Genomic DNA, 16,647 nt, shown 5'->3' on the forward strand with positions numbered 1-16,647 from the left:
AGCCATTGCTATCATCATTCAAATTCAACAGGAAACACCAGAGGAGGAATGAAGTATGAAGCAGTTTATGTGTGACTGTAGCTATGAGCCAGGACATCATTCATTTCCAAACACCAGGCCAAACTCCCATAACAATCACAACATAGCCTCGGACCTCCAGCCCTCGGAGAGACACAAAGAGCCTGAGGCAAGACGAGAAGGCACATTTTTGAAGGTGTGGTGTAAAAACCACACAAAGGGACAACAAAAGGTATAAACATATCATGTCATGTCTACAGTACATGTCAGCTTACCTATCACAACAAGCTCGCTATTGTGTGAGCTGTGGTTGTCTTTTCATCCCACAATGACAGTTGAGGACCAGTTTTTTTCAAGTTCACTGACTTGCTAAAGAAAAGCAGCCCAAAACAAGCCACTGAGACCAATGCAGAACAACATGACACTGAGGCTTAAGGATAACTTACGTAACGGCACGCAAGAATTCTTTGCTCTGTAAACTAATACAGACGCAATGTGATGCAACCAACCAAAGCCACATCCAACAGATAAACAGGTTACATGCCTGTTTATGTATGATATGATATATTTCTATCCTTCTCCATCTGCCTTTTTAAATCAACGGGTGTCAGGTTCACTGTTAATGATTGTCCAACACGTTGGCCAGCTAGCGTCGTAAAGACTGGGTCTCAGCCCTGTAGAACTCACTCCCCAGACATACGGGCCATAAAACCTGGAGAACAAACAGTGGAGGGAGAGAGGAGGTCCGCTTCACCCCAGACACACACACACACGCACGCGCACACACACACACACACACACAAACACATGCAGAAGAGAGAGGAAGTTTGGAGCTGAAAGATTGACTTTGTTTGAGTAGGTAAAAATGGATGGCTTTGAGGAGTCGTATAGCTACTGTATGATAAGTTTGTTAGGTTGAGCAGAGCTACTGCACCTGTGAGGGGTTGAAACATATCACCCCAAAGCTCTGAAATCCACCATAATCCACATAATCCACAGGGTTTTTGATACCATTCCTCATTCCATTCCATGAATTACAATGAGCCCGTCCTTGGATTTCTACCTCCAGAAACCTCTTCTGATAATACACCCACAGGCAGGATGATGGCTGAGGTGACCCACACAGAGTGCGGTGGGAGACGAGTGATGGGGCCAGGCCAGGCGAACCCTCCCCTGCCAACACTAACCCTGACAGGGCAGAAACAGACTGGAGAGAGGGGGTATTGGCTGTATGTAGACCAGAAGTCACACAGGTCAATACACTCACTCCTATAACACAGAGAACACTCAATATTGCTTCCCTTATAACTAGCAACTCAATATTGACAACATATCATGTTTAAGTCATTTATCATTCTCTTGGTGAAGAGCTGTTTCTTACCCACTTTTTTTAACCAGGGAAAGTGACTCCAGTTTCTAAAAAAATGATCTATTACATTATAATCTATTGATTCGGGCCAGGGACAGAACAGGAAATCTTCCATTCCTCAACTCTGCTGCTCAAGAACAGTGTCAGGGTGCAAAGCTTCATTCTCTGTTATAGTGCTCCCTCGTGTGGTGAAAAACTGTACTCTCAATAAAGATATTCCTGCCACTAATAATGATTAGACTACTGATTCTGTCTACTGACATACAAATGGAGATAGAGAGAGACACAGAGAGAGAAACAGAGAGAGTATTCATATGCTTCATAATGTCATTTACAATAATAAAAAAACAACACTAACATTGAAATTGATAAAAAGAAAATTTAGAAGATTTCTAATGGGCAGCCTCTGACAGCAGTGAGGGACTGGTCCCAACAGTCTCTCCTCCATTCCTTCTCAAAACGCACAGAGAAGAAGACCTAAGGTTCCTCCCCTCACATATTCTCACCCAATGTGTTTTAAAAAGGAAGCAAGGAGAGAGTTAAAGATTGTTGGGGCGCACCCACCCCATAGACTGTACCATACTTTACTCTCAGTCAGGGGAGGCTGGTGGCGGTAGAAATCAGAGGACGGGCTCATTGTCAAGCATGGAATGGAATGAGGAATGGTTTCAAACATGTATGTTTGATACCATTCCATGCTTTACAATGAGCCCGTCCTCCGATTTCTTTCCTGTATAATAAAGACGTCAGACATCATCAATCTGCACCAAAAACATGTTTTATTCTATAAAAGGAGTGGGGTAATCACAACTGTACAGGGGAAACTCACTTTTAAACACCATGTCTTACAGTATCAAAAAGCGCACGTTTTCCTCACTGATCTTTACACATTTGTTCTGTACAAATACAAAAGAAAATAATATTAATTACTTGTATTATTATAACGATAACTGCATTGCACTGAGTAATATAGTACTGGCCCATAAGTTACTGCATTCAATATAAAATACCTAAAATTCTGATTCTGATTTAAAATGAGGATTTTTGATTAATGATAAGTAGAGGCACACACACACACACACACACACACACACATACACCACACACATACACCACACACATACACCACACACACACACCACACACACACAAAGTACATTACCCTTACATTAGGTGGCGCCATTTGTTGAAGTGATGGTCACTATTGAATAAACGTGCGTCTACAGTACAGAGGGGAGTTATTGTCTTCAGTCTTATGCTGCCACATCTGAATGATAAACAGGGGCATCACCTCTCTCTAAGGCCAGAACAACACACCATCTTTGTGTTTTCAAAAAGAGTTATGGATGTTTTTGAGTAGCACTTCACAAGGGGAATTTCAATGTCATATATCTTGTTGACCTCAGGAATAACAATTATTACACCAGATATCCTTGAGGTAACCATGTTCATCCTTGAGAGGGTTCTTCTGGTTTCTCAGTGCTTGCAAGCCATGACACCATCACACGGACATGCTCACAACTTCACTAGAACAAAAGATCTACTCTCCATGCAACACAAGTGCGCACAACACAAGAGGGACCGATTTCAGGAAATTAGAAAAAAAAGAAAAGAAAAAGAATAGAATTACACATTGCATCAAACCAACAGAGGAGCAAGAAACAAAATAATATTTTTCACATTGTCTAGTCAGTGTTAAAAATAGAAATCCACCCGGTACATTTATTTTGGACTTTTTGATTATATACAGTATGTACACTTTATTCTTAATTATTTGTCATTGTCCTTTAGGTCTATGAACAGTTTACAAAAGAAAGAAATTGCAATCAAATGCATATACTCTTCTAGAAAGATGTGCTTAGTAACATTTTAGAATCGAAGCAGAGGATGATAGAAAAATCGGATCATTGCATTGCTCTGTGGACCAATAAGATCTGGCGGGCGTCAGGCATGCGCTCAACAACTCATACAAAGGCTGGGGGGGGGTCAGACAAGCATCAATACCTGCGCGTTGGGTTTTTGTATTTTTTTTATGAAAAGGAGATCTTATATTTGCTCTCATTTTCATATGCTAGCATTTGAAATGACGACAGTGGACCTGCTGTGGCTGCTAGCGAGAATGGTGTGGCCAAATGTTGTTGTTGTTGTTATTGTCCTTTGTATCACATGAGCTGTGCCTGTGCGTTACAACAGCAACAGGTATGTTACCGCTGACTTTAGAACAGCGCTTGGAGCGAGGTCTGTGTATGTTGCATAATCAAGTGAACCCAGACCCGGGGCTGACAGTGGCCTTGTTAAGACATGGAGATCATAGAGCGGGTCTGGGTAGAAATGCTAGTAACAAGAGTGCCTCGTGTCGCCAGGGGCAACCCCCATACTGGGTACCCTGACAACCAAAACATTTAGAAACTTTGTTACAGATTGACTTCAATTAAGGCTCCAACGGGCAAGAGGTAACGAACAGGTGCCCGGAACATACACTTCTAAAATCATAAATTCTGATTATGTGTTCTATACACACACGCGCGCACACACACACACACACACACACACAACAACAACAACAACTACACACACACACACTCATTAAGCTCCCCTATTCCCTGCGAGAGTTTTTGTTTGTAATCTCAAACTGTTTTTTTTTTTTGTTTGTTTTCTTTCACAGCCTCAAACACAATCTAAAGATTTGAAATAGACAAAAAGAAGGGATGTTATTCTGTTAAGAGCCAAACTTGGCAAAGAGAAGAAAAAAAAACAAAAAACTGAAGGCCATTTTTCAAAAACAACACAAATACTGTTACTGAACAAGTTATAATCTGGGGCACGTGAACGTTTCTGATTGATACTATGAAGAACACAGAATCTTAACAAAATTCACAGTCTTGTAGCTCCCTGTTTAGGATGAGGGGAGAAGGAGGAGGAGGGGATGAAAGGAAAGGAGAGGAGAGAAGGGAGGGAGGGAGGGAGGGATTGAATAAGACAGAATTGAACACTTCCACCCCACATCCTCGGAGGCTGCTAAGGAAAGGATATGGAGGGGGACAAGACGCATCTTCAACTGTCTTTAAATAGCTTACACACACGCGCACACACACACACACACACACACGCATACACGCACACGCAATGCAGCCAGGATAACAACTTGAAAACAAAAACACGGTAAACAGTCACTAGACAGCTGAAGAGTCATCTCCAATGCATCTTCCCCTCGGAACTAAATAAACAACACCAAACCACACATATCCTTTTCTCCCCCTCCCCCTTCCTCCTCTTCTTCTCCTTCTTCTTCCTCACTCCATTCCTTCCTTTGGGCTGAGTGTGTTAAGCATGTTGTGTTGGTATATCCCTGCGGTTCAGAGTCTCTCAGTCCAGCCAGTCAGTGTCTCTCTGTCTCTCTCTCTCTCTCTCTCTCTCTCTCTCTGCAGTAACCCAGTCTTCCACTGGTCTCTTCTGTGTGAAGGCCGGATGGACATTGAGGTGGATGGACACACCATCTTCACCCCATGATCTCCACGTCCCACAGTCCAAACAGGATGAGGAGGGGAGAGGAGGGGGTTACAGATAGAGAGACAGAGTGGATGGTGGATCAGAGTTTAGCCCCTCCCATGGCTCTGTCTGAGTCCTGAGGGGCTGGGTACAGGGCATTGGGCATTGGGCACAGATGTGGTGGGGGTGGGTGCTGTGGGGTTAATGGTGGGGGTCAGTGTGGGGGAGGGGGGGGGGGGGGGGTCAGGGGGTCAAGGGTGGAGGTTCACATCATGACGTGGCGTCTCCGGTGCAGAGCCAGGTGGTCGGAGCGGGAAAAGGAGCGGTCACAGTCGGTGCAGCGGAAGGGCTTGATGCCTGTGTGCTTGCGGAAGTGGCGCGTCAGCTCGTCTGAGCGGGCGAACCTCCAGGTGCAGCCCTCCCAGGTACAGTGGTAGGGCTTCTCTCCTGGGGGGCAGGACCACGGGGGGGGGGGGGGGGGGTTAGGATTCAGTAGTCATTGATCCCCATGTGAATCACAATACAGTATGTATATGTCCAGTAACCCATGACAACTGAGTTAGGATAGATTGATTGATGGTACGATGAGGCAATATGTTCGGTGTGTATTTCCATTTCACAGAATGTAAATATTTGCTGTGTGAGACTATATTGTGTGCATATATATATATATATATATATATATATATGTGTGTGTGTGTGTATATATACACACACACATATATATATATATCTGCAGCCACGTATAGGGTTAGGAGAGGGGGCCCTTGGGCAGGTGATTTGTTCTGAAGAGGCTTACCTGTGTGTATCCTCCTATGGGCTTTCAGGTGGGAGCTCTTGGTGTAAACCTTATTACAGCCGTCATAATCACACATGTGGACACGCCTCCTCTTCATATCCGGCGAATCAGGATCAACTGGCATGTCCATGTCTATGCCCGAGCTGAGAGAGAGGGAGAAAGAGAAAAGAGAGAGAGAGAGAGATGGATGAAAGAAAGAAAGAAAGACACAAAGAGAGGACGAGAAGAGACCTGTCATTACGTGGGGCGAGGCAGGCATGACATTTGATGATTCATTCTCCAGTAGCACTTCAGAATGCCACACTGGATCCCCGGGATAATCACCAGGCTTACAGAGCAGCTCTACTCCTCAGCCGGCCCAGCCTTCCCTAACCTGCACGACAGGGGAGGCTGGTGGAGGTACAAATCAGAGGACTGGGCTCATTGTAAAGCATGGAACGGAATATTCACACGTGTTTTCCATACCACTCTTCATTCCGTTCCATGCGTTACAATGAGCCTGTCCTCTTTCTACCTCCACCAGACCACCCCCTCTCTCCATGGCTGCACTACCTGTAACATGAGTGAACATGTTATCCTCGGTCTGACCTTTACGCCTCCAGCCCCACCCCACAGCTCAGGGGATCACGAGTGACGTCACCACCATTGAGAACTGCCCAAGCATGGTCGGCCAACTGAAACCTATTCATGGGTTTAATTTAATTTATTCATGTAGCCGATGAGTCACGTTATAGAGCACAACAGAACATTCGCTTTAAAAAGGCGTCACACTGTTCTTCCTCAACCTTGAATCTGAAGGATGGGAACAAGATTGGTTTCTAGTTCCTGGTTTTGATGTTAATTGCCTTGATTCTGACTGAGCCTAAATGCTAGGAAACAAATTGGTAGCTAGCTGGGTTCATTGCAGTACATTAGTGATCTCTGGACCCTGTGGGAAGTTACAGCCTACAACCACCAGGGAGCGCTAGAGTGTCCCTGTCTAAATTCCATACAGCTGGACAGCTTCCAGTTCAATGCTGATCTCTCCCTCTCTCTCCAGCTCTCCCCCTCCCCCTCTCTTGTTTTTTCTGCCCGTCTCTCCCCTCCTTTCCTTCCTCTCCCCCTCCCATCCTCCCTTTTCCTTGCGGCCTTCCCTCTCCCCACCCTGCCTGCCAACTACTTCACTCCCTTTCCTCCCTCTCTCTCCCTTCCTCCCTCTCTCTCTGTGTGAGTGAGTCTCTCTCTCTCTCTCTCTCTCTCTGCAAAAAGAGAGAGAATTATATTCCTTCACCCCATCCTGCCTCCTTAACACCCCCACCCCCATCTCTCTGTATTTCTCTCTTTTTTTCTCGCTCTCTCTCTCAAAACCGTTTATAAGGAGGTGTGACGGCAAACTACATTACATAACCTTGTTTACACCCAGTTCTGAGACAACCCTGCCCAGCAACACACACACACATACACAGAGTGAACTCTCAGAGTAGAGCTCACACCCTGAATTTCAGCTAAAGTGAACTGTCTCTCTCCCTAACACACACACGCCTTTTGGGTGGGGAGGGTGCTCCTTCGAAATGGAGTTACACATAGATTCTCTCTCCCGGTTGCTGCCTTATTGGACATAGTGTTACACACACACACACACACACACACACACACACACACACACACAGAGTGCTGAGGGTTATGTAAGTGTCCATGCAGGGCTGTGCCGCAGTAATGTAATTAGTACCACAGAGGAGGGACAGGCCCAGTGCTCCGGAGCTCACCCTGTATCCTACCACCCCTCGCCCTGTCCCTCTCCACTCATGCTGTGGAAGTAACCCTCTCACTAACTAATCCTGTGGATAACAACCCCAACGTACTGCAACATACATACCACAGAACATATCTTCCAACACACTCACCCTGTATCCAACCCCCCCCACCCCCCCAGTCCTGCTACTTTCAATGACTCATCCTCCTCATCTATCATCCGACAACAGTTCTGCTTACATTGGTCCTGCTCCTTTCTCTATTACTCCCCGTGTCCCCCTCCTCTTTAATCCAAACCTCATTACTACTACTACTACTATTACACAAAAGCTGCATCTTCCTCATCATGTACCAAACTCTTCCTCTACCCAGACTGGGGCCTTCTGCTTCCTAACCTCAGCCTGAATACGCACTCTGTCACGCCCAAACACCAAACACCCAAACACCCAACACCTCGCACCACACCCTACAACACTCATAAGAGTTTCAACATGGTGTGGCGTGACTCGTGGGCATGGCCAATTCCTATTGGGGCGGGTCACAACTTGAGTTGGGCCTGTTGTTTCTGGATCTGTTCATCTGGATCAGAAAGGTCGCGCGATCAAACGTTTGAGGACACTCACCCGGCGTCCAGACCCTGGGTGCTGAAAGAGGCGGAGCCTGACTCTGTCCCGCTCTCCGCATCACTGTCACTCTGGTACTCAATTGGAGACGCAGAACCCGGCTTGATACGCACTGGAGGGGGGGGGGAGAAAGGGGGAAAAAACAATAGGGGGTTAACTACTTAAACCCAATCAACAGTAGTTCACAGTTACAGTCTTTGGCAACACAAAAGGTAAGCCATCCCAAGCTCATTTGAATGTCCATTTGCGTGTGAGAGAACTCCTCATTATTCCTAGGTGTGGTCCGCTGTGCTGTGGACTCCCCCCCCCACCCTCCTCTTAGTGGTCGGAATGCACTGTTCAAAGTTTATCACCCCCTGAGGAGGGGTAGGGTGGGGGTGGGTTGGGTTGGGGACATGGGGGGTTGGGGTGGGCAAAGGACTGTCCTTTGTGTGTGGATGCAACACCCCCCCCCCCCCCCCCCCCACACACACACACACACACACACACACACACCACCAGCCCATCACCACAGCAACTTCATTCAAAGGCAAAATGACGCATCTCCTCTTAGCTTCTAAACCCCCCTCCTTCCCTCACCCTTACTGCATTTTACTCTCTCCCTCTCTCCCTCTACTCACAGCTCTAAGGCACTCCTATATGTTGTTCCACATCAGGGTAATATTTGTAGCAGAGTACCAGCAGAATCTACTACAGCTGTACACCATAACAGCTCACTGAAGTAGAACCTGGGACTATTCACACACCATCACAGTAAACACACTCTTCTACCTGCGTTGATGTTATCTGACTGTTTGTGTTAAGAGTTCTCGAGTTGTAAAAGTTTGAGAATTCGAGAGTTTTCTCAGTGGAGGATGGGGTCGTGAGGTCAGAGGCTAGAATGCGTCAGAAAGCAGAATGAACCAGGGGAGTTTGTGAAAAAGGGTGGAGTCTTGTGAAAAGGGTGGAGGCTTGTTTGCTAGTGCAAATGTCCTGCTTCCTACGTGTTGACTCTCAGAAATGTCATATTAAAAACTTGTCTGCACTATTGCTCAATTTGCTGGATCGCTGAACACCCGTGTCTGTACATAGCCATTTAAACAGATGACCAATATTATAACATCGTTACGTAATCTAATATCAAGTGTGTAGGCTAAAGTTAAGATTTAATACAGGCATCATCTGAGTACCTCTTCAGAAGCTCTTCTGCTATAAACTGATACTCCACGTGGCTGGGGACTAGAACACTCGTAGGCTAGCGTAGGAAGATAGACAACCCCCCTCTGCTAGGCTGCTACAGTAGGCCATAACTGTCTCCCTCTAACCAGGGAGATATACTGCCAGACACAGCTGGGCTTTCCTACTGCTAACTACACACATACTGTATAGAACTCCCTGTCACTGGAAGAACTCCCTGTAAATGAGCCTGTATAAGCAAGTCTAAGTGTGTGTGTGTAGAGAGAGGGGCCTGAGAGACAATAGAAGGCGGTGACAGTGGGAAATAGAGTGACAGGGAGAGAGACAGAGGGAGAGAGAGAGAGAGAGAGAGAGAGAGAGAATGACCGTGTGAAGGAGAAACTGAGACACAACTGGGTTGTTTTAATAACGGACTCACCGGATCCCTCCGAGCGCCCGTCGCTGCCTATAAGCGGTACTGTGATGGCGGCGGTGGCCACCCCGTCTGTGGGCATGGTGGTGTAGACCACTGGTAGAGACTGCACCACCACAGGGATGGTCTGTAGCTGGCCCATCTTGCTGGGCATGTTGACGGAGGGGATGGTGTGGATGACGTGGAGGATCTGCTGGCCTCCGGCCCCCTGCGTGGACGCCAGGATGGATCCCGCGGACAGGACCTGGAGGGGAGGGTGACATGGACGACATACTGACAGACTGACCAGCATGGGCAACTGGACACAATCGTTCACTGAAATGAAATCAGCCCACAGTAAACTAGGCTGAACTGGCAGATCTGTGTGGGGGGGGGCATAGAGGGGGCTTGGGAGGGTACCGTTGCATGCTCCACTTAACATTTCCTCAGCTGACTGTCAATGGTAAAGTTGGACTTGGTAGTTACATGCACAAGCTGGCTTTCTACTTTCTGTGGTTACCTCACTAGGTGAATATGAAACCTACAGCCACACTGTATTAGTCCGCTAACATTGCTCACTACTCATAAAGAGGTCTAACTAGAGGTTACCATGGGAACTAGGCATGGTTACCATGGGGAAGGGTGTGGTTACCATGGAGATTTGAGAGGTTACCGTGGGGATGGGTGTGGCCGACATGCTGTGCTGAGACATGATACTGGGGGCGGGGTTCGTTGTGGTGGTCGGCGTGGAGACTGGCAGTGAGGGGCGGGGCTTGTTGAGTGACAGGTCGACAGGTTCCGTCTGGTCCTCCGGGGGGAGGGAACTGTCGTCTGGCGTGGCTGTGCAGAGGGGAGGGGGCGACGCAGGCTGGCTCTTTATCTTTAGGTCTGTGGGCTGAGGGCAGTCCTCACCTACATCAGCCTGCTAGGGAGAGAGACAGAGAGAGAGAGAGGAAAGGAGAGATGGAGAGTGAGAGGAGGAGGGGAGAGAAAGAGAGATGATCAGCACATGATTTCTTCACACACGCACACACACAGACGCACACGCACACATACACACACACACATACACACTCCTGGCCCCCAGACCGGCTCTGGGCTCAGCTGCACTCTGGCTTGACAAACAGGGGAACAATGGCTGCTGTGTGGGGCTCTGAGAGCTGGAGTGCAGCAGGCCTGGAGCTGGCCCACATCCAGCTCTGCTCAGCTCAGCTCAGCTCAGCTCGCTCAGAGGAGCCCTGGCCTGGCCTAGGAGGAGGGCTCTGAGGCACTACCAGAGCACACACCAGAGGCACGGAACACTAGAGAACAGCCCAGTACAGCCCAGCCCAGCCTGCCTCGGCTCCTGCAGCTAGAGCCTGGCTGGAAGGAGGCTCTGAGGCGCTGCACCCTGCTAATGCTGAACACACCACCATAGAACCGCTCACTGCAGCCCACTAGAGCAGTCAGAGCACCAAAGAGGCACAGCAGAGCCTACACAGCAGAGCCTACACAGCAGAGCCTACACAGCAGAGCCTACACAGCAGAGCCTACACAGCAGAGCACAGTATAGTACAAACTGGAGAGGGCATGGATGGAGGCTCTGCTCCTGGCTGAAGCTGAACCAGGGGAGGCTGGCGGGCTGATGGTAATGCATGGAACGGAATGAGGAATGGTATCAAACCCGCGTAATGCATTCCATGCATTACACACGCACGCACACAGACACACAACTTTACAGGACACGACTGAGGCAGGGCAGCCTCCTAGTACACGGGAGAGACGCTGTATAAAACGCTACAGCACAGCGCGGCCTGGTTTGGCCTGGAGAGAAGGCTCTGAAGCACTCCACTCTGCTAAAGCTGAACATACCACAGAGCATAACAGCCAGCTACTGAGTCACTGCAGCCTGCAAGAGCACACATAGAGCACATAGCAGAGAGGACACTGCCACTGTACAGCCAAGCCCAGCGCTGCCAAGCAGCCCGGTTCAACACAGCCCAGCCCAGTTCAACACAGCCCAGCCCAGTTCAATAGTCTAGCCCAGTTCAACACAGCCCAGCCCAGTTCAATACAGCCCAGCCCAGTTCAATACAGCCCAGCCCAGTTCAATAGTCTAGCCCAGTTCAACACAGCCCATCCCAGTTCAACACAGCCCATCCCAGTTCAATACAGCCCAACACAACACAGCTCAACACAACACAGCCCAGTTCAACACAGCCCAACACAACACAGCCCAGTTTAACCCAGTTCAACACAACACAGCCCAGATCAACACAGCCCAACCCAGTCCAACACAGCCCAGCCCAAGGGGCTTTACTGTAGTGTACAGTAAAGCATAGTCAAGTCCATTGGTCATATGCACAGGTTACCAGTAGTATACTGTACAATAAAAAGTCTAAGGAGTTGGCAGGGGGTTTTGCACTGAGTGACTGCAGCCAATAAACACAACCATCCCTAGCAGGTGAGTTCCAGTGGGTTGTGTGGGGAAGCTTGTGGATGAATTCATCATTCCTGCTGCAGTCATTTAGACGGAAGAAGTTAAAACACAACGGACCCGATTCCTGCTCCTCAGTTCTCAAGTCACACAGTCAGTAACGAGCACGGCGTTATCACACGTTCCATCCAGAGAGACAGCCAGGCCATCTGTGAGATGCGTCGCTGGCTGCTTTGCTACAGTGGCTATAGGCTACAGGCCTACTGTGCTACCGTTGCTAATGGGGTCACGGTCTACGTGATTACAGTAACCAAGACAACACAGGTGACGCCAGCGAGGAGGTGAGGGATGAGAAGGAGGCTTGTTTGCATGATAGAATACATAGGCTACATGTTGTTGGGAAAAAGAAAAAAAAAAGAGTGAAAGAGAGCGAGAGAGTGGGCGGGGGTGGGGGAGAGAAAGAGAGAGAAAAGCAGAGTGGGTGGGAAAGGCCTCCGGTTGCCATGGAAACTGGGAGGTATCAGCTGACTCATTTTTTTTTTTCCCTCGTTCCCTCGTTCCCTGGTTCCCGCCCACCTACTCCCTTCCTTCTACTCCCCCCCACTCTTCATCCCTCCATCCCAATGGTTCCACACCCTTTCACCTCACCCATTTGTCCTCCACACCTTCCCTCCGAGTCAGGCTGGGGGATGTTAAATCATACTGGACTGTTTCTTACTGTATATAATGTTTCAGATGTCTATTTTATTTTATTCTATTAGTCTATTGTCACTTTATTTGGTTGTTGTTGTTGTTTGTGATGTGAGCTGCTGTAACGCCTTCATTTCTCCTCGGGGATCAATAAAGTACCTGTCTATCCATCTATCTATCTATCATCTCCGCACCCTTTGTCTCTCCCTCTATCTCCTCAACTACCTCTCTCTCCCTCCATCCCTCCATCCCTCCTGTGTATCCTCTTTCACAGTGGCTCGCATTAGACATGGAAGCACATTCAGACACACCCACAACTCTCAGAGAACCATCAAAAGCCCAGCCTCTCAGAGACCCTTCCGACCCTCTCCCCTGCTCCGTGCCCAGCCTCTACTAACGAGGCGCAGGGAGATGGTATCAGCAGCAGCGGCGGGAGGGAGGGGGGGGGGGGGCTTACCATCAGAGCAAAACTAAGGGGAAGGCTTTTTGGCTAGACACATGCAACACAGACAAGGGTATCAGCCAGCGTTTAAAAGGGTTTAATAATACAACATCTCTAACCCCAACCCCCGGTCTTTGGTCTCGCTGAGAGAAGGCACAACCAGGGCCTACGGGGATCCCGAGCGTAGACTAGGAGAAGGGGAGGGGAGCCGTGGGGGATAGCTGTGAAGTATTTAGCAGTTACAAGGCCTTGGGAATGAGAGAGCGATCACCATCAGCACGGTGTGTGCTAGAGAGACAGGAGAGAGGTGTGCTCTGTGTAGAGAAGGATGAGGTTCGCCCCTGTGCCACGACGCACTCAAGTACAGTACGCAGTCCTCTCCGTGTCTCTATTTCTGTACAGTCTCCAACAGCTAAAAACCTCCATCTCTGGATGTACTCTCCCAGCACCGAAGCACTCTACCTCTCCCTGTACGCTAATGCAACAGACGAGTGTTATATCCCTGCCCCTGCACTGCACTGCAGCACCCACTATCACCTGAGAGAGATGGGGGGGGGGGCACAGGTACAGAGAGAGGGGGGGGGGGGAGAGAGAGAGAGAGAGAGAGAGAGAGAGAGAGAGAGAGGTGGGTGGGGGGGAGAGAGGTGGGGGGGGGAGGTGGGAGAAAGAGAAAGAGAAAGAGGAGAGAGAGAGAGAGAGGGGGGGTGGCAGACAGGTAGAGAGAGATACTGTAGAGAGAGAGAGAGAGAGAGCGCGAGCGATGAGAGGAGTTTGATGTGAAAAAGGAGAAAAAAGCATTACCAGAGGAGCGAGCGCTGGGAGGGCCATTTCAGTCACAGTATTGTGTGTCCAGTGACATCCTGGCAAGAACACTTACTCGCGCACACTTTCTATTCACCTGCCCCATAACCACGGCTGGGTCGCCAGTCTTTGTAAAGCTATTGAGTGAAGTGAATTAAAGGTAAATGCCGCTGTATAGCGACGCTGGCCTTGGTATATCCCTCTGCTGTTATTGCAGTGGATGGTTGAGGACCACGCAGGGGGAGTAAACTCCATTCAACTCCAATAGGGTCTGGCTAAGTTCACCGTGTTTTTCTAGAGGAGAAAATCAATAGGTCACAAGGTGAAAGAAACAATGCTCTGGCTCTGTGTGTGTGTGTGTGTGTGTGTGTGTGTGTGTGTGTGTGTGTGTGTGTGTGTGTGTGTGTGTGTGTGTGTGTGTGAAAGAGCAATAACAAAGGTAAACCACCCCTTCTCTCTCTATCTCTCTACCCTTCCCCTCCCTCTCACCCTCCTCTCCTCTCCTCTCCTCTCCAATGACTACCCAGGTGAACACATGGGTGCAGGTTCTGATGGGGCCCTGAAGGTCATACTGTAGCTACAGCACGGATTGACTCTCAATGGGGCTGGCAGTGGCACCAGAGGGGTTCATGGATCTCTACAGTTCCAGAGCAACCGGACCGAGGGGCTGGCAGTGGCACCACAGGGGTTCATGGATCTCTACAGGTCCAGAGCAACCGGACCGAGGGGCTGGCAGTGGCACCACAGGGGTTCATGGATCTCTACAGGTCCAGAGCAACCGGACCGAGGGGCTGGCAGTGGCACCACAGGGGTTCATGGATCTCTACAGTTCCAGAGCAACCGGACCGAGGGGCTGGCAGTGGCACCACAGGGGTTCATGGATCTCTACAGGTCCAGAGCAACCGGACCGAGGGGAGAGAGAGAAGTTAGAGGACGGGGCACATGGTAACACACGGAAGGGAATGAGGAATTCCCTTCCATCCCGTGCTTTCCAATGAGCCCCCGTCCTCTGATTGGCCACCTCCACCTGCCTAAATCGGCTGGTTTATAGGATGAACCTATCGTGCGCTTCCTTCCTTCCTTTCATTCTTCCTTCCTTCCTTCCTTCCTTCCAGCAACCACAACTACTTGCATTGAGCCAATTGGACAACAGTGTCGGTTGTGCGTCGGTACGGATCCCTAGAAGGCTGTTTTCATCGTAGCGACCGTGACTACAACATTCCCATGCTGCTGACTGCACCACGTCAATCTGGTATCCACATGAGACACAATCACAGTTCCTTCACGCCACGTCGTCTACCTCTCGCTCCCATCTGTTTCTCTCCCCCTCCATCTCTTACATTGTCATTAGCACACTGTGTGTGTGTGTGTTTGTGTTTGTGTGTGTGTGTGTGTGTGTGTGTGTGTGTGTGTGCCAGCAGAGGAGCCAGGCGGTGTCCTGTGCCCTGAGGCGGGGTGTGAAGACAGAGATATGAACGATAAAATAAAGGCGGAGAGGAAAAACAACAGCTGGGAGTGATATTAGCACTGGAGCACGCAGCCCTGCCCAGCATTGAGGGGCGTGTGACACACACACACACATACACACACGCACGCACACTCCCTCAGCTCTCCTCCGCTCGGCCCACCCAACCCTAACTGCCACCCCTCCCCGCCCCAAGTCAACCTGCCCAGTACTCAAGGGCAGATACACATACGCACACAGCTTAGAAACAAACAACATGTAAACACATACACACACACACACAAAATATGACTGCCAGTCATAGGTGCTATGGCACTCCCTCCCTCTGACCCCACAGGACGAGCTAACCTGCCAGTAACCTCAGCTCTGGGCAGGGTGGAGTACTCTGCTTTACTCCTGGCAGGGTGGAGGACTCTGCTTTACTCTGGGCAGGGTGGAGTACTCTGCTTTACTCTGGGCAGGCCGAAAACAACAGAAAACAGAACAGAAACATGCCCAGGAAGAGAAGGCGTACATGAATAGTCACAATGAAAAGCCATCGCTCAACCACAAACATCTTGTCAAATAGACACAGTCTGAAGTAATAACGACTTGTTATTACAACAATTACACCATGGGAGGTGACTGTAGCTCCTGCGCCAGAGGAACCTGCTGCCTGCCCAGGGTGACATCATCATTCTGCACCAGAGTACATAGAGGTAGGGGAGGGAACTGCACCAAACATTACTACAATACTACCTCTCTCTCTCTGTGTGTGTGTGTGTGTGTGTGTGTGTGTGTGTGTGTATGTCTCTGTGTATGTCTCTGTGGGTGTGTGTGTGTGTGTGTGTGTGTCTCTCACTAAGTAAATATGGGGTTGAGAAGAGAGCTGCATCCCAGCATTACTACTGTACCCTCTGTCTGGATACCTACACACGCAGAACGCTGGATGAGAGAGAGAGTGGGAGGGAGTGTGTGTGTGTGTGTGTGTGTGCCTGCGTGCGTGCGTCTCTTTGTGCATGAGTGCTCCCGTTAGCTGGAGGACAAGTCCCTGTCTATGTGCATACATGCGTGACACGCACATGCATAGAGTGCCTCACTTTGTGTGTGTGTGTGTGTGTGTGTGTGTGTGTGTGCGCATTTGTGTGTGTGTGCGCATTTGTGTGTGTGTGTGTGTGTGTGTGTGCGTGCGTGTGCGTGCAAGTGTGTGAGAGAGTGCATCTGAATGAGTATGCTTTGCTAGCAGGTATTCAGTCAT

At 49.2% G+C, this 16,647-nt stretch overlaps 1 protein-coding gene across 3 annotated transcripts in view; it reads right to left on the reverse strand.

Moving 5' to 3' along the window:
* Window positions 1-3,084: 3,084 nt before the first annotated feature.
* The window catches only part of klf8 (Kruppel like factor 8), a 26,833-nt gene continuing 13,270 nt past the window's right edge, over window positions 3,085-16,647 (reverse strand). Inside the window, exons 3-7 of one of the 3 annotated variants that reach the window (XM_083697252.1) lie at window positions 10,249-10,518; window positions 9,624-9,861; window positions 8,030-8,141; window positions 5,676-5,818; window positions 3,085-5,323 (exon numbers count right to left, since the gene is read on the reverse strand). In XM_083697252.1, coding sequence (XP_083553378.1) covers window positions 5,142-5,323; window positions 5,676-5,818; window positions 8,030-8,141; window positions 9,624-9,861; window positions 10,249-10,518 — 945 coding nt within the window. In that variant the 3' untranslated portion in view covers window positions 3,085-5,141. Of the gene's footprint in view, window positions 5,324-5,675; window positions 5,819-8,029; window positions 8,142-9,623; window positions 9,862-10,248; window positions 10,522-16,647 lie in introns of all 3 variants that reach the window. The other 2 variants (XM_083697253.1, XM_083697251.1) reach the window with 2 other exon arrangements.

This window comes from Argentina silus (assembly GCF_951799395.1).
Source record: "Argentina silus genome assembly, chromosome: 2".
Lineage (NCBI taxonomy): Eukaryota > Metazoa > Chordata > Actinopteri > Argentiniformes > Argentinidae > Argentina > Argentina silus.